The sequence below is a fragment of the Ammospiza nelsoni genome, chromosome 3 (assembly GCF_027579445.1).
Source record: "Ammospiza nelsoni isolate bAmmNel1 chromosome 3, bAmmNel1.pri, whole genome shotgun sequence".
In the NCBI taxonomy this organism is placed as follows: Eukaryota; Metazoa; Chordata; class Aves; order Passeriformes; family Passerellidae; genus Ammospiza; species Ammospiza nelsoni.
Genome location: NC_080635.1, coordinates 12,863,375 through 12,884,349, shown reverse-complemented (window position 1 = coordinate 12,884,349; position 20,975 = coordinate 12,863,375). Strand labels below are relative to the sequence as shown.

Here is a 20,975-nt window from a genome sequence, read left to right as displayed (position 1 = left end):
CTGCACATGCACCCTGCTGCTCCTCTCCCTGCCCCACAGCTCAGCAGCCCTACAGCTCCAGGGCCACTGGCAGCAGCACAGCTCCTTGCAGGGGGCACATGCAGGGCACAGCTGTTCCCTGCCAATGTGCACAGCCTCTCTGCGCTGCCACAAGACCCTTCCTCCCAACAGACAGTGGCCCAGGTAACTGCTTACCTTTTTCTGAGGCAGATCCATGATTGGTCTTCAACTTGCCCTCAGTCTGGAGCTCCTTCAGGCCCCCATGCCATGACTAGGAAGGGCAATGGAGAGAGCGGGGACAGATGCACACCCTTCCTTAGTATTTTGTCATTTCTGGCACAGCTGAAAAGTGCCATCCGGAGGTGTCCAACTCAGCACTTGGTCAGCTTTCTGGAGAACATGAAACCTTCACCAGCCCAAAAGGCTGGAGAGGTTTTCCTGCACGTGTGGAGGCTTGCTCTCAGCACACTTGATCAGCTGGGTGCCCATCACCTCGCAGAGGGCACAGGCCAGCTTGGTGACCACAGCGCAGACGTTGGCGCTTCGCACCGGCAGCGCCTTGTTCTCCAGGCAGGACCAGAGCACGGGCAGGGCGTAGCGCTGCACCACTTCAGGGCTCCTGGCATGAACCCATTCCACAAGCACTGCCGGGACAGACACACAGCTCCTTACCCACCAACCTCAATGCAAACAAGGATCTACATCTGCTTTTGCTTCTTGGGAGCCGCTCTGGCCAAGATCAGTGAAACAGCACACAGAGCCCCATGACCCAGAAATGGGCAATGCAGCTGATCATCCTTGAAACAGAACCACCAACCCCTCCGGACTAATTTCTCCAGCCAGAGCCTTGTAGCTGTGGCACAGACTTTGTACCGCTACTAAATTATTTCACAAATTGTTTCTGCACGAACAGTGAATGAAACATCAAACTGCCTTCTATTTCCATTGACAACTTGTCTAAACCCACACGGAAGACTTGGAAATGCACCCTAGAGAGGCAATTGAGAGATTTCTAATAAAAGGAATGATTCCTTTTTGTAACTTTGATGTCAAGGGCCAAAAGTCTCATCTGGCTCTTCCCTTTGCTCGGTGGCACACAGCAAAGTGCAGTATTAGAACACACTTCAAAACTCCAGCCCACCAGAGATGGGTGCTGCTTGACAACTGGATGAGAAACAACAGTGCCCAGCTGGTGTCTTTGGCAGAATGCTTTTGTGCCTTCCAACCAAGAGCTCTTTCAATCCTCAGGGTGTCTTAGAGAATTACCCAGACCCCATTGCCCTGGCATTTGAGCATTTCCACACTTTAATGCCATTTCCCCTCTCAATGCTAATGGCATTTTTTCTTACAATGTGCACTGAAATAGGGGCATAGAGAGAGAAAAAAGCTACACAGGGGACTGAAATTTAGCCAGAACACAAGTGTTTTCTCACATTGTCTCTGGAATCTGCTCTCTGCTCATTTTTCGAACTGAACTTTATCAAACACAGACAAAAATTTACTACCAACAGGCTCCTTGCATGGCAGATTTGGCTGAGAGATCAAAACCTGAAATGCTCAGGAGACCAGTCTTATTTTCTGATCAGGCAAAATGTTATGTAGTAGCTATTTATTATTCTGTGCTGGGAGACTTCGTTTTCTCTATGCTGTTAATCCACCAGCAGTCATCAACATTGAAAGAGCTCCTGAAAGTAACCCCAAACCAATTCTGCTAAGCAGGAAAAGGGTTATGGTACTCATTTAAAAATGAGACTTCATTTGAGTTTAAATGCTATTAAAGACATTGGTCACTGTGGAGGTTGAGAAGAGCCCCAGTGAGAGCTGAGCCCCAAGGCCGAGCGCTGCCCCCATCTCAGATGCTGCACAGCTCTGCAGCAGCCAGGGAAAGCCTGCCAAATACACCTGCCTTGGCCATTGGGCAGGAGGGACAAGCTCAGCACCTCCTCATGTGGAGGAGCTACTCTGCTCTCTGCTCACAGGCATTCCCTGTCAATACTCCCTCAGAGACCTCTTGGCTTACAAAGGGAGGCCATACCTGTGATGCACTCTGTGACTTCCAGAAGAGCTTCACCACTCAGTTTGCTCCATTGGTGGCTGAGCTCTTTCATCAGTGACACTTCATCTACAAGTGAAACACATGCTTCTGCTCACTCTTCTGAGGGCACAGGAGAAAGGACAGTGGGGAGGGAAAGGGCAGGGGCAACCCCATTTGATACAATAAAGTCAATTTCTGCTAATTTTTGAATCCTTTTCTTCTTTCCTTCCAGCCTACTTGGCAGGGTTTAAAATTCCAAAAGAAAAGCTCTCCTTTCACATGTGTAAATCCAAAGTTGTCTGCTGGACCAGGAGCTATGCTAAAACATTTCACACCAGGGACCTCAAGAGTTCAGTCACATGAAAGCAGTGGAAAGGTTTTGCATCCCAGAGCAAAAAGGAAGAAGCCCATACTTGGGACACAGAAAGACACTGAGTCAGGCAGTTTGTGACTTCACGGAGCAGCTGAGGTGGAGAAAGTGGAAACTGCCCCTCAAGACCTGACTCTTCAACACTCCATTTTTCAGGCGTATTCCCCCAGTGCCGCATTTTCAGAGCTGACATAAATCAGCAGCCCTTTACAGGAATTTACAGCAGCCCTTCCCCAGGCAGGTATTTGCTATTGCCATCTTGCCCCATGCAAAACAACATGTGGAACAAGGCATCATTGACAGCTGGACTTAGACCCATTTGTTCTAAAGAAATGGACTTGGTGAATCATCAGTTCCCCCTTGGAAAAAGAAGACAAATGAGGAAGGTGGGAAATAGGCAGCTAATGCCTCTAATGTAGAGCCTTCCAGGTGGCTGATCTGCAGAAACTCTGATGGGCCGGTGTCCCTTCATGCCAACAGCAAAGCCGTTCACTTGGCAAGTCAGACAGGGCCCAAGCAAACTCCAAAACCCCTTTGGCTCTGAATTGTAGCAAAGCTGGAGTCCAGGACTTGCTCTTCAGAGCAGCGCCACAGAGCCAAGGCAGCCTGGGACTGTTGTGAAATGCTGCTGCACATTCCAGCCTGTTGGGGATGGTGCATAAGGACTGCACCTGCCCAGCTTCTGGTGGGTGTCAGCTGGAGCCTTCCACAGACAACAACAGCTCCCAAGGCACTCGGCGCTCTCTTGTGTGGGACAGACAGAGACACAGGTGAGGGGAGTCCATGCCAGGCTCAGCCTTACCTAAATGAACAACAGATTGGTCCAGTGCGGTCACAGCTGCGGCATGAACCCCGGGATCCTTTGAGTTCAGGTTCTTTGTTATTCCCTCCACCAAACGGACCATCACCGGGTTCAGGGCATCTTCCAGGACTCCAATCATTTCTGCCAGCACCTCCAGCGCCTGCTGCTTCACCTTCTTATGGGTGTCATTGATTCTCAGGACAAAATTATCAAAAATCTGTGAAGAGAACAAACACATGAAAACTGGATTAAAATGACCTTGTCTGAAGAGGGGATGTAGAAATGAGCACTCAGCAATATAAAAGATGAAAGTGATCCTTTCTGTCAGGTCAGCCCTTGCTTGCACAATTTCACTGTTTTCCTGTGGGCCACTCACTGGAATGGTTGTGCAACCTGATGCTGCTTAAAGATTTTCATCTGTTTTTAAGAGTTTTGGCTCGGGACAGAAAAGTTCCTATGGTGTTTCTCTCCACCTATAAATCATCAAATCAATTTCATTTATTAATTCAAAAGACTTCCTTTGCTTTTAAATTATGGAAGCAGATATTTACCATACCCATTTTTCTATACAGTTGCCTCAAGTACTGAGGGCAATTATGTTTTTGCCAAAACTGTAGCAGGAGGAGATCTCATTTTTATTTTGTTTGTCTTAGAACCTATGCCTGAAGAAGGAGAGGGCTCTGGTCAACTCTTCCAGGATCCAGACCATTTCTCTAACTAAATGTAGACTTCTGAAACGTAATGTGCTCTACAGCTCTCATTACAGCAGGTTCAGTCCCTTGACAGCCACATTATCAGGCACCATTTTCCGTAAAAGGGGAAAAAGCAGCTACTGGGAGAAGAAAGGATGGATCGGTCCTTAGCTGTTTTCCTCTTTTTCCAAAGAGAAAAAAAGGCCCCCCAAAAAGGGTGAGCACCATCTTTACCAAGAGGAATAGGGATGAGGATGGAAATGAGAGCCAGAGTTGTGCCTGTGCAAGACAAAATGGAGTTTACAGAAGTGTCCTTTTTAAAACATTTTGTTTAAACTAACCCAGCCTGATACTTCTCTTCCCCATGCAAACCTATTTTTCGTCTAGAGAATAATTGCCATGCTTTCAGTGGCTGGATTCCCTTCACTTAACCCAACTGGGAGTAGGAGACAGCAGAAAATTTCTGCCGTCATCTGATGAACATCAGCAATAGGCACGTGCCAGACAAATACAGCTGGACTGAAAGAACTTGTCCTGAAGCCCGGACTTCAATTGCATTTGTCTGGGTAAGAGGGACCAGCCTGTCCCAAACAGCCAGGATGCAGTAGTGCCAAGACACACTGAATTAACTTTACTTCCCCAGGCTTGGGAAAGGAGCTAAAGGAAAGGAACCATGAAGATACCCTACATACTTGGACAATGTTACTGGAGATCAGCTGGGGGCTGGTTTTGCACAGATCTAGGAGGAGTGCCACTCCTTCTATCCGTGTCTGAAACCCCTTGGCTTCCAGGAGATGGTAAAGCTTCTGCAGTGACTCCCTTCCTTCCACAGTTGCAGGTAACGTGACCTGGGCTTTTGGACGGTGGAGGAGGCGTCCACCAGGGGCAGACTTCACCCTGGAAAACAAAACCAAATTAGGACTTGTTGCTGGTAATACCTTCAGTTAATTGTGAGCAAAACATCCTGAGGAGCTTTCCTAATGATGTGATTTCAAGCTAGAAAATCATGAAGCTCTGAGGAACAACGTGGACCTCGTGACAATCATTATGGCAGACAATCTGCAAGTGAAATTCTCACCACTGCTCACTCAGGAAAACCAAGGATGAGATGCATCTGATCTATCTTCAGATGCCTTCCAAGGCACACATTTCTTTGTGGGGAAAGGGAGACACTACTTCCAAGTTTAAATGCCTCCTCATATGGCAGGTGTGTGTTTTATAATAAGGAAAGTCATCACTCTGAAGAAGTGTCTCTACACCCGGCATGACAATCTGGAAAAGTAGTTCAGATGCATCTGAACAGATGAACAGGGGCATATCTGAAGGATCCAGAAAATCAGGAACAGAGATAAGAACAGAAGCCAGACATGCCAGAACTACACTCACATTTCATTTGCTTCCCTAGAGACTAGATGCACAGCTTAACAAACCCTCTGGGAATAATCCTCTGGGATCAACCTGTCTCTTCCATGAGCATGGGAAGATGCTAGCCATGCTACTGAGGCATGTGGTCACCTTCCTGCCACCACTGAGCATGACAGAGCTAAATAAATCCCCTCTGGTAAAAGAGGAGAACAGGTACAAGTAGCTCTGCTACTGGCATGAAGAGACAGCAAGGACCAAATTCCTGTCTTAAATGCTGATTGCAGCACAGGGGGAAATAAACCAAACATGCCCTCCATCAAGCAAACCATATGAAGGACAGGAATACCAAAACAAAAAGTCCACATTGAGACACCTGTTGACCAAAATGGCTCAGGAATTAACTTGCTCCTTAGTACTCATTCTTGGTACTGTTTGAGGGTAAGAAAACCAGGAATCAGCCAGGCCAAACCACATGGATGGGAACTGCTTGTTTGGGCAATGGCATCCTGATTCCAAACTGGGACTTCTCATTAAAACACCCATCTAACAAAGGACTCCACTTGGATGAAAAAAAACCCTGGTTGAATTTCCATGTCTCAAGCCAGGCAGCAGAGACTTGGCCCTCTCCCAGCCTCCACAGCACTGCCCTTGCCACTGCACTGGATCATCAAGAAGTAGAATGCAGAAGTAAACATTTTTTACCCTAGAGCATTTGTAGGGAAAGGAAACAATATCTGGCACTGGTCATCTCCAGCAGAAAGATGTGCCTGAGGAAGAGGCATGTAGAGCTTGTCATGTGCTTTGTCACATCTGACAAAAGTGCTCAGTACCGTTTGCTAGAGGGCAATGAGGCCTGGGGCTCCTTTGAGCCATCATTCCTCTTCTTCACGGGCTCCTTGACAGAGGAGCATTCACCCTGCTGGTTTTCCATCTCCTACAAAGACATAAAGAAACCCCATGAATCTTTAAAATATAAAATAGGAAATGCCCTCTTTAAAACACAAGTTAGAACCAGGATCACTGCTACCAAGGCTTAGAGAAACATTTCCTAACTTACAGAAATAAACAGACCAGAGGTTCAGTGATGCCAACTCGTTGATTTCAATAGTCCAAGGCAGGTTATGGGTGCTACCACACTGAGCAGCAGTCTAAAATCCCAAATTCATTAGTCTTGAGCATAAATGGGAATAATGCAGACTGACAGACAATGAGTGGTCTTAAAGGAAAAAGTTGGACTCTTTGGAGGTTGACTCAATGTGTTGGAAGTTGATTTGGTTCAACACTTACTCTCCCTGCTTGTGCACCAAGGCACACTCCCTTCTGTAATGTTGATAAAAAGGATAAAATCCCCCCCAAACAAACACATGATTTTCCACTGGATGCTGCTGAATTGAACCATGCTTCTTCCAGTTCCACAGGGCTTGACAGCAGGGCAGTATTCCCAAAAGACAGACAGCAACTGTAGTAACTACGATAGACTTGGACATTTTTTGTATATTTGGAAATTTTCTTGGCACTGCTACTTCCAGTCTCTTTTGCAAGGAAGACTCTGTTATGTTCAGAAGCACTATTCTCACTTAATTGCTTTACTGGGGGCAGAGTAGGGCGACTGTAGTGGGGAAATACACGAGTGCTAACCCATTTTCTCCTCTTTCCCTTTCCTCTTTGTGACCAATATTCAAAATATTCAAAACCCCACTTTTCCCCTGATAATAGCAGCTCCTCTGTGGTCTGCAGATGAACAGGCTGAGGATTAACAGCTCATTCCCAGGAGCAAAATGATTCAGCAGAAGTGGAATAGGATAAAGACACATTGGGTATGTTTGATCTCGTATTAGCAGTGGCAATACTTGCACAAAGGAGATATTTCTCCTGTCAAGCACTTACCTTCTTCTTAATTCTGGTCAGAATATCTTCCAGGTCACGCGGGGAAAGGGATTGCTCCAAAAGCTTTTTAAATTTTTGATTATTCAGCAACATCTTCACCATCTCCTGTCCATAATGCCTAAGGAAGGAAGGAAGGAAACAACAGAAAATGAAGAAAGGAAGAGTGTTAACAGAAGAGGCTGATGCCTTAAACTCATCAGGTGCAATGCGTGCATGAGAAGGCACTACCTACTCAGCAAAGAGGGAGATTTACCTCACTTGACACTGCACAGTGCTGTAGCTGAACACAGGGGCAGGAGGAGAATGTGGGGCAAAAGAAAAATACCATTTCTCTCTGAAACTGGGGGTGTGCTTCTCTGGGATCAAAGGATCCCAGGCAACAAGCAAAACACATCTGCTTTGTTGTCAGAGCCTGTTAGCAGTGTCCTGCTGCCTTTGCACAGGAATTTACGTTTCTCACCTCATGCTTGCTTTTGATTATTCTATATTATATGTATGCACAGGGTCAGCTAGTTGCTCTGGTGCTCTTGGCAGCTATTAATGGGAATTTCATCATCAAAGTAAAGGGATTTTGGTGGTTTGGGGTGATTTTGCTGCTAGGAAACTACGGTTTTCTTCAAGAAGAAATTTGGAGACCACTGAGCCACAGATAACAGCATTCTAGAAATCTGCAGAAGAGGTTTAGAAAGACTGAATACATTGGATAAAGATCCCTGAAATATTTCTAGGGAAGTCTTAAGTTAATGAGAAACAGATGTTTGGGATCTTCCAGTGATGAACATTAGCCAACACTTTGGCTTTCTCTTGTGCACCTAAGGCCAATCAAAACTATTGGACTGGCTAATCTGAGCTCTTTTGAGCTCACTGAAGACTCCTTCAAGTCACAGGAAGTTGGCAATGCTCCTTCTTGCTGGCCAGCCTCAGGTTACCCGGTACAGTCATTTCCCCAGGCAGCCCAGAGCAGCGGTCACAGCACCAAGCCTGACAGAGCTCAAGAAGCGTTTGGACAATGCCCTCAGGCACATGGAGTGACTCTTGGGCTGTCCTGCACACGGCCAGGAGCTGGACTGGATGACCTGCATGGGTCCCTTCCAACTCAGCATATTCCATGATTCTATGCCCCTTAGCCACACAGTGAGGTCGCTCATTATTTCCTTGAGTTTCCACTCTTTCATGGTTTTACCTTTAAAGCCTAACACAAAACGGTTTTCCTGGTTTTGGAGGTGAGATGAAGATCATTACCTTGTGTCCTTGTGACAGTCCTGAGCCAGTCTCCCTGCCACATGTGGGAGCCTCTCAGCCCTGGGGGTGCCTGCGAGCTTGGTGACTCCCATTTTCTCCATCAAGGACAGGAGGAGTTCGGCCGCGCACTTGCGCACCTGGACGTAGCGGCTCCTGGGAAGGAGAGAGCAAACCCTGGGCCACAGGGACAAGGAGCAGCAGCAGCACAGGCCTTGGCCAGAGCATGCTCCCTGTCCTTGCTGGGGGAAGGAGCCTGGGCTCTCTCTGCACCTTCCAACACCTGCAGAAGGTTCTGTCTTCAGAGAAACACTAAGTTAGCATTGTACAGAAGGACTGCCTGCACAGAAGAGTTCAGTCTCCCTGTACTATCTGATACTCCATTTCTTTCCCAAAATTTACTCAGAGAAAAATTAAAGTAGTAGATCACATATGAATTATTTAGAAATTAAGGATAATTCATGCTGACCCCTCAGAGGGCACCCACTACACAGAGCTGCAGCAGGATGAGGCTCTTTCCACCCATTCATCCCCAAATCTTCAGACCTCTGGAAAGAAACAAATGCAGGGCAAACACACTGTGGGGCATGATGTTGTGGATTATCCAGCAATGCAGCCTGTTTCTTTTGTAAAGCTTGGCAAGGGATACATCTGAGTGTTTTACCCTGTTCCAAAGCTGAGGAAAGGGTGGCAGGCATTTGAGCCAGGCTGTTCTGATCTAGAGACTATCTCTTGGGAACTATCAGGCCCAGCACCAACACTTAGGGCAGCATTTGCTTCAGCTGTCCCATGGCCCTCGGCCTGTGAAGGTGCCTGGAAAGTGAATCATCATCTCAAGGCTAACATGAAACATCATTTTGAATAGAAAGCAGAGCTCTAAGGCCAGGACACTCATACAAGACACTCATACAAGACTCCTTTTGGCAGCAGCTGCACCTTCTGGGCAGGCTGTGCCACACCCAGCACATTCTCCCCCATGTGCTCCACACCCCAGCAAGGACCCTCCTTATTTCTCAGGTTAATGGCATCATGAGGATACATGGTTTTCCCCAGGGACTCAGTGGTTAGAGCTGTGAAATATGCAACAGTGCTCACAGCTGCAATTGCAATTGTCCCTCTTCCCACAAAAGCACATAGCTGTATCCTGAGCCTTTGCAGGCACTTTCACTTCCCCACTGTAAACCACATCTAGGAGACTCTGACAGACTTGGAGAACTCCAGGAAGCAGCAGCAAGCTGAGTCAGAGGAGCTTTAGTTTGGATATCAGGAAAAAGCTTTTCACGCAGAGGGTGCTTGGGCCCTGCAACAGGCTCCCCAGGGCAGTGCTCACAGCACCAAGCCTGGCAGAGTTCAAGAAGCATTTGGACAACAATCTCAGGCACATGCTGTGACCCTTGGGTTGTTCTGTGCAAGGCCAGGAGCTGGACTGGATGGTCCTGATGGGACACATCCAACTCCCCATATTCTACAGTTCTGTGACTCTGTGACCTAATGGGCTGCAGGGGGGCTGAAATAGGTGACAAGAGGAAAGAAATGAGGTTGATCAGAGAATCAAGTCGCTGAGTCCACAGAAGATGCAGGATACAGGACCCTTCCCTCCCACCATTCCCATTCTCTCTCTCGGATCCCTTCCCCCACCCACACACTGGAAGGTGAAGAACATCACTAAAAGAAGAAGAACCTACTTGACTCCCCTGTCCATGAGAACAGTCATTGCTCGGGCAGGAGTCACGTTCTCTACCATCATCCCCAGGCTCTGACAGGCTGCCTTCTGAATAAACTCTGGGGAGTTCCACACCATGGGGAGAAGGACCGCAGCAACCTCATCTGCCTCGGAGTCCATGTCCTTCTTCAGGATGGCAAAGAGCTCTCCCAGAGTGACGATTGCTGAGCAGGACACCTTGGACCGGAGGTTGGTCACCTGGGGAAGTCATGAGGGGAAACGTAAGAATCACCTTGAAAAGAAAACCAGTTTCCTTAGACAAAACTCCCACAAAATCACAGCATGTCCCACTGTCTGCAGAGGAAGATAAAAGCACAGGAAGAGCAAAAGAGACCAAACACAGAAAGGCACTTACTCTGGCACTAATTTCTGGCCTCACACCTGCTTACTGCAGGCATAAAAACATATGTTTCACTAAAGTGTTCTACTTAACCCTTCTATAATGTCAACTGCTCTGATTTTAGGCCCTTTGATTTGAAAAACAAAGAAGCAAAATAAAATAAGGGATCCTTTCAAACCATAAAGGCACAAGTCATAAAAATAAACCACTCAGGTGCTCCTGTTCAAAAAAGCAACACCTGTAGTTGAAGCACTCAGGAAACAGAAAACACAGGCTCAGAGCTACAGACTAATTTTCAGGGTTCATTTACAGCTTGGGCAGAGATTTGGACTCTGGCATATAATATCATTAGGGTCTCAGTTTCTGCCTTGCATTATAATGCACCACACTCAAAGACAAGTGCCAGCTACCACACCTGCCAGTAAATACAGCTGCACGTACACACAGATCCTACAGATAGCTGACAGACATTAGAAGGTCTAAAACTAGAAATGAAGGCAGTCCCTGAGCACACAGGGAGATGAACAAGCACATATCTACTCTACAAGCCGTGTATGAAGTATGGGGGACAATTCAGAACAATGTTCTCACCTCGCTGGTAGCTGCCAAGCAAATCTCACGAAGTCGACACAGCAGGACTTCTGGATGGGACTCAGCCAGCCGTGGGATGTTGAGGAGTCCCTTCTTCTTCAGTTCCCTGAAGGACAAGTACCAAAAAGATTGATTTTTCTCTCTACCCAAGAACTAGGCAGCCCTCTCTGAAATGACCACGCTGGCAGCTCAGTCAAACCATGGGAGGTGCTTTTCAAGGAGCACTTAATGAAATCATGGAACCCATTGCCACAGGATGCTGTGGCTGTCAAAAGCATACACAAATGCAAGAGGCAAAGAGAGAGCTGTCAGAATGTTCATGTGTGGCCTTTCTGAAAATCTCTGCTATTAAGTCCCTCTGTCACTGCATCCTAGAAGCTGTGAGACCAGGCCATGCTGCTGTTTCTTGTCACCTCCCTGTACCTGTCCCTGAGACACAGTCCCATTGGGCTGTTCCTGAGACAGTATTTTCCTTCTTTGTCAGCCCCAGCAGGCAGTTCAGCCCTGAGAGTCTGCACTGCCACTCTGGAGCTGAGTTCCCACTCTACAATCTAGGCCTGCGTGTCACCCACTCCACTCCACCTCACACATTCCCCAAAAAAGCACCAGTCCCAGAAGATTAAGATTCCATCCCTGGGCAAGAACTGTTGAAACTCTGGCTTTTCCCACAACACTCCTACCTAAAACAAGCCCCACAATAGCAACATGTTATTTAAAAGATGCAAACAACTCCATCTCTCAGCACTTGCTTTGTGCAGGCCCTCAGCCTCAGGAGGGTATGTGAGGCATCAGGGCTGCAGCACAGGGCTGGTGACGGATCCCACAGGCACCCTGAGTGTCATCAGGACCCCCCACACCTGCAGAAGCTCTCTGCACCTCACAGGGCAACAAAGAGAAATGGGGAAGAGAAAGCACAAGAGAAAGGGCAAAGCAAAGGAGATGTATCGTGGCAAATTTTTCATGTTTATTCCTGTGAGAGTGAAGCATCCACTAGCGAGTGGATGCTAACCCAGACATCAAAAAGTCAACCAATATCACCTCACATTTGCAGGGTTATCACCTCTGGGCCACCTTCTGTCTGTGTAGAATTTTGGGACACATTGTGAGTGTTGAAAAACCATCTCAGGCCCATATGAAGCAATGAGAAGGAAAAGTTGAATTCCAGAAGTGCAAGATTCCTAGAGGATTTTCTTTTTCCTTCTCTTCTGCCATGAGCCCTTCAGGAGTAATGGCAGGCTGAGGGACTTGAAAGCACAACTCAGCCCATTTCTCAAAAAGAGGAGCTCCCTGGAGCTGCTTCTGGGACTCACATGCATGAGTCCCTGCCATTGCAGTCAGCAGTGGGAGCAGAGAGGAATCTTACTCAGTCCCACTGGGCCAGGGGCCCAAGGCACCCAAATCTCTACACTCAAAACTGCTGCCATCCTGCTTCTGCCTTCAGCCAGCAAATCAACTCATCCCACAGCTCTCTCTCTTCCCTCAACATTTCCTTTGCAGCTCCGTGGAGCAGCAGGCAAAGCCAGGAAACAGCACGGACCTGCTGCAGCTGCAGCACTGCTGCAGAGCAAGGCCAAGAAAAGGCTGCTCTCCAATCTTTATGCTCTCCCTGCTCTGCAGGCCTTTCACCAGTGCCCTTTGGCCCTCTGGGCTCTCGGGGCTCCGAGGCAGGAGCAAGACACAAAAGCTTCTGACCAACCTTAACGCTCAGAGGGACACAGAGGGAACGGGGCCTTTCTTACCAGTCATCGCTGTCCAGCATGGAGAGTGCCTCCTGCAAGGACTGCTGTGGGTCTGAAAATGCTCCGTCCTTCTGCCCACGCCCACGGAGCGGCTCCTCGCGGCGCTTGGCACCAGTGGCCGTCTGCGGGGTCACTGTAAGGAGAGGGTCGGCCATGGGCGCTGCAGCCCCAGGCACGGCACCCGCCATGGCGCGGCCTGCAGCCCCATCTCCCAGCCAGGGCTCCGTGTGGCACACGCTGCCACTGCCTCAGAGATTCCCTGCTGCCTGCATCCTGGGGCTCCTTGCTTGCTCCCAGCCTCCCCCAGCTGGGCACAGCTCCAGGCTAAAGCTGACAATTGCCCCACAGCGCCAGCTCCCAAGTGCCACAGGTGCCACAGCCAGCGGCAGCTTCCTGAGGCCACAGAGCTCCCACTCCCTGCCAGACAGTGCCCACAACAGGACTGGCCAGCCCAGGAGGGAACCCCTCAGGGGCCTCTCTTGTCTCAGCACCCTGATTTCCCCCAGCCCTGAGGACAGGGCACTCTGCAGCTCCCTGAGGAAAGACCTGCAGCTGCCTTGTTATCACAAGGCCTGGCACCAAGCCAGGCCTGAACAGCCTGAACAGCCCAGCCATGCTGGGCCAGACTCAATCCCCACAGAGCAACAACCAGGGAACAGCCATACCTGACCCTTCACACCTGACAGCACCTCTGTTTCCATTGACTTCAAATATTCTAGACTATCAAATTTTGGAGTAACTCAAAAGTAGATTTGCTGTTCATTCTCAGGACAGACTATGGACCCAAGATCCCAGCTGTCCTGGCTGAGGCAGGAGGCAGTTTGTGCTCCTTGTACAAGAAAAAACCTCTGCAGGAAAAAAGCTGCCATGGAGCAGGCTTACCTGAGGAGCTGCATGGAAAGCTGCCATCCCCATGGAGGGTGGGTGTACTGGGCAGTAAGGGCACGTTGTCCTGCTTCCTCACGACCCTTTTCTTCATGGCACTACCAGGGTGTTTCCTCTGTACACCAGGAGCTGTGCCATCGACAGGTGGTAGTCTAAATCCTGCAGGGACCAGAGAGGAGCTTGTAAGTGGAGGGTGCTGAACCAGGCAATGATGGAAAAGCCCAGAAAAGTTGCTGGAGCTGGGTAACATCTTTTTGTTATCCCAAAGACCTTCAAGTATGACAATGGCAGACCAACATGGGACAGGGATCACAGAATCACAGAATCCTAGAGAGTTTGGGTTGGAAGGCACCTCTAACCACCATGTAGTCCAACCCCTGTGAGCAGGGACATCTTCATCTAGATCAGGTACCTCAGAGTCTCATGTAAACTGGCCTTGAACACCCTCAAGGATAGACCAACAACAGCTTCTCGGGCCAAACTCTGACAGATTTTCATCCCCTTCATTTATAAAAAAATTCTCCTTAATATCTAACCTAAATCTACCCTCTTGTAGCTTAAAAGCAAACTGCAGTGATGCATCCCCTAAGAAACAAGAAAAAGCCAGTATTGCTGTCTTCTGTTCTGTTCCAGAGGCAGGCAGGGGCAGTTCCCACAGAAAGTGCAGAGAGCCCTGCGTGATGGCCTCGGGCTGAGTGCTGCCTCCTGCGGGCCCTGCTGCCGCCCTCGGGCAGCGCTCACAGCCCTGCAGGCAGAGCCCCTCGGCCGGGATTCCCTCGGGAACGCTGCTGGCTCCTGGGGCTACAACAGAAGCCCGGCCTGGGGCTCCAGCACAGCTCCACAGCGCCAGCTCCTTAGCAGGGAGTGGCAGGAGAAGGATCTCTGGATGTGAATTTTGTTTCTTCCAGGTTGCAGCCTGGTTGAAAAGCATTCTTTTGGCCCCACCTTCCCTGGAGACTGCTCTCCAGGAGAGAGTCTGAAGCCCCAGTGTACTTTGCAAGATAGAATTTTCTACTCTGAAAGAATTTAGAGGTGAAGCTGGGAAGCTGATATTCTCTTACTGACTCAGTGAGGCCATGGGCAAGACACTTCATGCCTCTTTTTCTTTGGGAAACAGAATTAAATCCTATGCAAGCTTCCACTCACATGCAAGAAGAACAGCCCACCAGTCTGATTGCAACATTGTGCAAAGGGCAAGCAAGTGGTCAAAAAGGACCACCACAAGTGTAGCCACCACTTACTTGCTTCAGCTGCATGCCTGGGCTCAACTGCCTTAGAAAGAAGCTGCAAGGATGTTTCCTTTTGTCTCCTCTTCATCTCCTTTTCAAAAAGCTCCATTTTCTTCCTCTGAATGTTCTTTTCGGCCAACTTGCCCAATGCATCACGGACCTAGGTGCAATGGAAATACATCAGAGACTGTAAGCAGAGACACACAAACCAGACACAACATCTCATCAGGAGCACAGAGTCCACAGAGTGCCATAGGCTTCAATGCAGCTCCATACACATTCCAATAGTTTCAGAGGAATGCCTCCAGTCCTAACCTTGGTAATTACACACAGTGAGGTGGAACACTGTAGTGCCACAACCTTCCACTGCTGCAACTGCAATCTCTGCCAGGAAGCCCTGCTTGAAGCATGAAACTCATAGGAGTGCTCCAAGACAGATGAAGAGCTCACATGGCAGGGAGCAGGCAGTTCAGTTCCTACAGGCCATGGCAGGAAAATAAAAACCATGTGCAATACCCAGCAAGGAGGCCTAATGAGCTGTTGCTTAACACCCATGGCCAGCAATTGCAGCTGTTTCTCACTTCCTGGCTTCTGAAGGACTCAGCTCTCAAAGATTTGGTCTCTGAGACCAGCAGACAAAACGGAGGAGTCTTGTGAGAACAAGTTGCAGAAGCATTGATGCTCATGAGCAGAAAACTTGAGAGTGACAGGGCTGTGAGATGCAGCCACAAAGGTAACCAGGAAAAATCAAACTCTCCCATTGATTTTGCAGCCTTGCTTACACTCAACATCAGAATCTTTGCTTCTCTGCTTCCAAGGATGCACTTTGCCCACGTTCACTTTGTAGCTTGCTCTGCCATTCAGAACTTCTCTAAAACAGTCTTTACACATATAGAATGCTTCTGGCATGACCTTAGCGCCATCTCCAAACCAGTGACTGTGGCACCACTGGAAATGGCCAAGCAATTGCCCTGGAATTCTCAAACATATTCCCAAAAGAATCCCCATCTCCCAAGGAGTGGAAGATTGTGATTTTCGGTGACATTTTGGGCCTAAACAGCTACTGGAAAGGAAGTCTGCTCATCCCTGTTCTTATCCCTTACCTTTCCAGAGCTGTCCCTCAGCTCTTTGTCCCTTGTAACACCACAGCTGCTGGGATGATCCATCTCCTTGGCCTGGCTCAGTGGGAGGCCTGGGAATGGAAGCAAGGGTTCCTGTAAATCTCTGGCAGATTTCAAGCTCCCAAAACTACCATGCTGGCCAACAGGCAAAGCAGGTTCCAGATTGCAGAACTCTCCTAAATTACAGAGATTGGGATTGAGAGCAGCAAGGCACAATGCCTAGAGCTTCTCCCAAGGGATGGGCTACTGGCAGCAGACATGACATTGCTCTGTTGGCCAGCAGACTGAAACCTGCTGCATGGCAAAGGCCTCAGCCCCTGCATGCTGGACAGCCTCTGTGTCTGAGAGAGAAGGGCAGAGATGGAGATTGCTCTTGACAGACATTCTTATCTGCCCTTATCATGCTGATTTCAGTAAACATCTTCTTTCTGCTTCCTAAAAGAACTCCCAGGTTCTAATACCTGGGTGCATTTAGATCAACATTTTCTTCTCTTTGTTGGAATATTTTAGAGGACACTCAAAGACAAGCCTAGGGTTCCAGGAGTGAAACCCAATTGTGTTCTTGACACTAGATAATTCATTTTCCCCAAGGATTTTCCTTCCCAGCTGTATGAGACTGGGCCACATTGGGACCAGCCTGACTAGAGGTTGATTTTCTTAATGCAAGTAGAACAATGGAGCTCAATATGGAATACTCTCCAACAGAGCTGTTAAGTTCTGAGAACGAATCATTCTATACAACAACTTGACAGAGGATAAAATCAGGCAGGAAAGTAGAAAAATAACAATGCTGTAAATCCAGATCTTTTTGCCCCTGCAGAATGGCCAGCTTAATAATAAAGGAGAGTAAGATCTGGGTTTTGAGGAAGGAGAGTAATTCTGGAGGGAAGGCAAGGCCTTCAAAGGTAAGAGCATCTGGGAAGGTGTCAAGGAAACTACAGATCCCAGGGTAACCTCCTTGGGACCATGGCAGTGAGTCAGGCCTGAAAAATGTAACAGAGGCTGCAATGCAAACCTAAAGCATCTGAAGCTCCATATTTCATGGGACAGACTTCCGGGAACCATCTAAACAGCTGCACAGGGAAACATGCTCCTGCTGGCAGACACTTGAGGCAGGCCAGGGGAAAACCCTGAGCCACTTCCCCAGAGCTGCCACAGGAACAGCCTGGCCTCTGGGCTGCCCTGGGACAGCAGGGAGCCCAGAGCCCTGTGCTCTCCAGCAATGGCTCAGCTGCACATGCACCCTGCTGCTCCTCTCCCTGCCCCACAGCTCAGCAGCCCTACAGCTCCAGGGCCACTGGCAGCAGCACAGCTCCTTGCAGGGGGCACATGCAGGGCACAGCTGTTCCCTGCCAATGTGCACAGCCTCTCTGCGCCACCACAAGAGCCTTCCTCCCACCAGATGGTGGCCCTGCTCCCACCTTACCTGTTTCTGAAGCTGAGCCGTGCTCCTGGGGCTCCTGGGCCAAGGCCCTGTGAGGTGGCCAGGAGCCCAGACCTCCATTCCCAAGGCTGGGTTCTGGCACAGGAATATCCAAACCAAAGATGTCTTTGAGTTCCCTTGGGAACAGAGGCATCCCAGGTCCTATCTTACACTGAGAGCTCTTTTCCTCCTTTCTCTGGGCTTTTGTTGTGGATTCAGAAGAAGCTGTCAACCAGGTACAAGAGAAGAAATGAGTTAATTGAACTCACGCCTTTATAATCAGCCCTTCTAATGAGTGAGGAATCCAGGTGTATTTTAGTTACTGAAAAGATTGCTTGGCTTTTTATTTTTCATGAAACTAGCATCACTTTAATTTCTCTGAAAAATATGGAGCTGCCAAGCCAAGAGAGAAGGGTTCTACTACTTCAAGTGCTGCCCGTTGCCTCCCCACTACTACAGGATCCCTTTCCTTCCAAACACTTGGGAATTCACAGTGCTCTCTAGAATCTGACACTGGCAAGGAGGTAATTGATTTCAAAAGGAGTTTTCAAAGCCTTTGTTTCTGTATTTCCCACTCCATTGTAGGTCGGGTTCTGCAGTTTTGGGGATTTTTTATATTACTCTTTACAACAAAGGAAGGTCTGGGACACAAACAATGGCACCACGTGTTAAATGCAAAAGCAGCTTTGCTTTCTCCATTAGATGTGCCCAGTATTCTGTGAGCCTGTATTTGTCGGGAACAAAGTGCTCATCCCAAAGTTCCACTTGTGCTCTACTTACTTGCCCCATGGGGTTTATTCTCTGCTTTCTTTTCAGCAGAGACACCCAAACCCAAATAAACACAACCTATCTCAAAACAATTCTGATCTTGGCTAATACTGAATTCAAAATGTCCTTCATGGAAATAGTTGATGGCCAGTCATTCTGAAATACTTCCCAAATGAGCTGTTAGAACTAAGAGAACTAATTCTTTACATGGCTTCACAGAGGAAAAAATCATGTGGCAGCCAAGCACTATGACAGGAAACCTGTCTCAAAACTGGATTCTTTAATGCTGCAGAATGCTTGGGTCAGTAACAAAAGTAAGACATGAAATGATAAATTACGTAAATAATTTCTAATCCAGAATTCATGCAGAAAAAATGTCACCTTACTTACTGAGCAATACTATTCCCAAGCAGCATTAAGCATTGCTGCTGCAGATTAGCAATGAAGGAATCATTCCACGGGGCTCTACCCAGGACTTTGCAGAACCAACCCTAAGCCAAGGAACCAGGGGATCTCATCCCTTTCTCTGCATCACCAGAATTATTTCTCCAAGTCTCATCTCTCCTATCATTACACACCCAGAGATGCCAAAGGAACAACAACAGTGTCAATGAGGCTTTCAACTTGAAAGCATTGCCTGTCCCAGATGCACCAGAAACTGCATTTTGTCTGGCACAATTCCACTTGTCAGGGATCAGGCAAGGCAGGGACAGGCACAAGGCACAAGGCATCTCCTGCCCCAGCCTCAGCCTGCAACACTGACACAGGCAGAGACAGCCAGGGAAGAGATTTGTCACTGTGAACCTGCCAGAGGTGGCTTTGGGACTGTGCTGTCAGAGGATGACAAACTCACACCCTGCCTTGGCTGCATCCATTTGGAAGTCTCCTTCTCCTTCACTGGAAAAGTCAAAAGGACTTTCTATCATAGGAGGTTTCCCTAGTCCTCCCAGTGCAAAACCAGCAATGTCCATGAATCTCCTTCACATCTCAAAGGGTTCAGATCAGAAACAGCCCCAAGGAAAGTTTTTTCCTTTAAAACCAGGAGGAAGAAGTGGGAACATTTCTCATTTCCTGATAAAAATGCCTTCCTTTTCTGTTCTAATTTTGACACTGGAAAGGCTACAGGGAGATAAAAGGCAAATGCAGGATGGAGAGGAATGTTTTTCTTTTCCTGCACAGCATTTCCAGGACCCCAAGATGCCACTCCAGCCCCTGCCACTCAATACTTCACCCTGGAGAAATTTTCACTGCTCCACTGACCCTGTCAAGGAATTGAAATTAATTCAAAGAAATTTTTCAAAGAATGAGTTTCAACCGAGCTTTCCAAATGACATCTTAGAGTCAAGACTAGAAAGGTCATTTTAGGACAGACATGCCCTGTACCTACCTGCATATTCCAAGGACTTTTCTTGCCTTCTGCTGCTGGATCTTGGCCTGGAGAAAATGGAGGATAAAAGAACGTATGAGGAGGTAGAAAGAGGAGGGAGGGAATGGGTGTACCATGAAAGGAGACAAACCTTCTTAGCATGGTCACTTCTGTGAAGGAGGGAATGCAACAAATAAACACAAGAGGACCCAAAGATGATTAATTGTCCTTAAGCATTCAGTTGCTGGAGTTGCTCAGAGCTGGCCAAGCACAGGCTGAAATAATAGCCATGTCCAGCAGGAGACCCATCCTGAGGTTCTTTGAAGCCCTGCCTCCTCTTCTCCACCACCACCTCTGCTCTTGGGCCATTGCTGTTGGGTTTGACATTGAGCTGGATGATCATAGATGGGCAAAATGCTGAATACACACAGGTTTGACTAAATATATGGGAGATTGTGCAAAATGACCACAGGAGATGGGTAGTGTGAGGTAAACAGCACACTGAAGCAGCAGACACCTTGGCTTACCTCATCTCCCAGGACTCCTGCAAATCCACCTGGGGAGAGCTTGGCAGAGACCCCGCAGCACTGCCAACATTGAGACTTTCTGCCTTGCGAATTGGGGGGATCAAAGGCAGTCCAAATGATGCCTTCTTCATTTCCCCACCACTGGCATATGGCAAGGAAGCCTGGAAAGAGTAGAACACAGTACACAGATCAAGCATCCAACCTTGCCCCCATTCATGACTCAAGACATTTTCATATGCCCTCAGCTGGGGCCTGGCAGGAATAAACAAATCAAACTGATGGGGCTGCTTGGCCCAGCATGAGGAATGCAAAGGGAACTGGAGAGGGAGAGACCATGTCCCACATTTGACACCTTTTCCCTCATGGTCTCTCCTCTGCAAGTGTGCCTGCATTCCCAGCTGCCAGCCACATGTTTGACATCAAGATGTTCTGGGGCGCCACTGCCTCCACTGCCCTTTTGGATGGCATGGCTGTGGCTTTAGATCACTGTTCTCTCCCTGACCCTAAGGTGGCTCACAGCCACTGCTGATCTCCAGCCATGGCCCCACAAAGCCGTTCTGCAGGATGCCAAAACCTGCTTTTCTCAAGGCCCTCATTTCTTCTGCTGCTGCCCTTCCCTCCTACAGTTCCCCAGCAGCCTCTGAGCCCAGATGCTGCTGAGCTCTCGGCATGCTGGCTGCTCTCCAGCTCCCACACATCCATCAGCTCAGGCTCACTGGCATTTAGCAAGTTCAGCAGAGCTCCCTGCCCTGCTGCTCTCTGCAAGCTCTCTGCCTGCCCAAGCTGCTCCAGGCCCCCATGCCATGGCCAGGAATGGGGCTGGAGGCACTGGGGTAGATGCACAGCCACCCTAGGAATCCCATCATTTCTGGC

The 20,975-nt window shown here is 48.5% G+C and overlaps 1 protein-coding gene across 1 annotated transcript; it reads right to left on the bottom strand.

The window, feature by feature from the left end:
* Window positions 1–408: 408 nt before the first annotated feature.
* Window positions 409–12,971, bottom strand: TOGARAM2 (TOG array regulator of axonemal microtubules 2). The gene is made up of 10 exons (XM_059467221.1): window positions 12,784–12,971; window positions 11,045–11,150; window positions 10,076–10,311; window positions 8,394–8,546; window positions 7,152–7,269; window positions 6,095–6,198; window positions 4,592–4,796; window positions 3,208–3,424; window positions 2,036–2,122; window positions 409–644 (listed from the first exon to the last, which is right to left on the bottom strand). The coding sequence occupies exons 1-10, from the start codon at window positions 12,969–12,971 to the stop codon at window positions 409–411; spliced, it is 1,650 nt and encodes a 549-aa protein (XP_059323204.1).
* Between the last annotated feature and the right edge of the window lie 8,004 nt (window positions 12,972–20,975).

Coding starts and splice junctions, on each gene's coding strand:
- TOGARAM2 (XM_059467221.1), bottom strand. CDS start 12,971: ATGGCGGGTGCCGTGCCTGGGGCTGCAGCGCCCATGGCCGACCCTCTC. Junction 8,547..10,075: donor CTCATGGACAGGGGAGTCAA/GTAGGTTCTTCT, acceptor TCTCCTTCCCAG/GAGCCGCTACGTCCAGGTGC. Junction 4,797..6,094: donor TCATTGCCCTCTAGCAAACG/GTACTGAGCACT, acceptor TTTGTTTTCCAG/GGTGAAGTCTGCCCCTGGTG.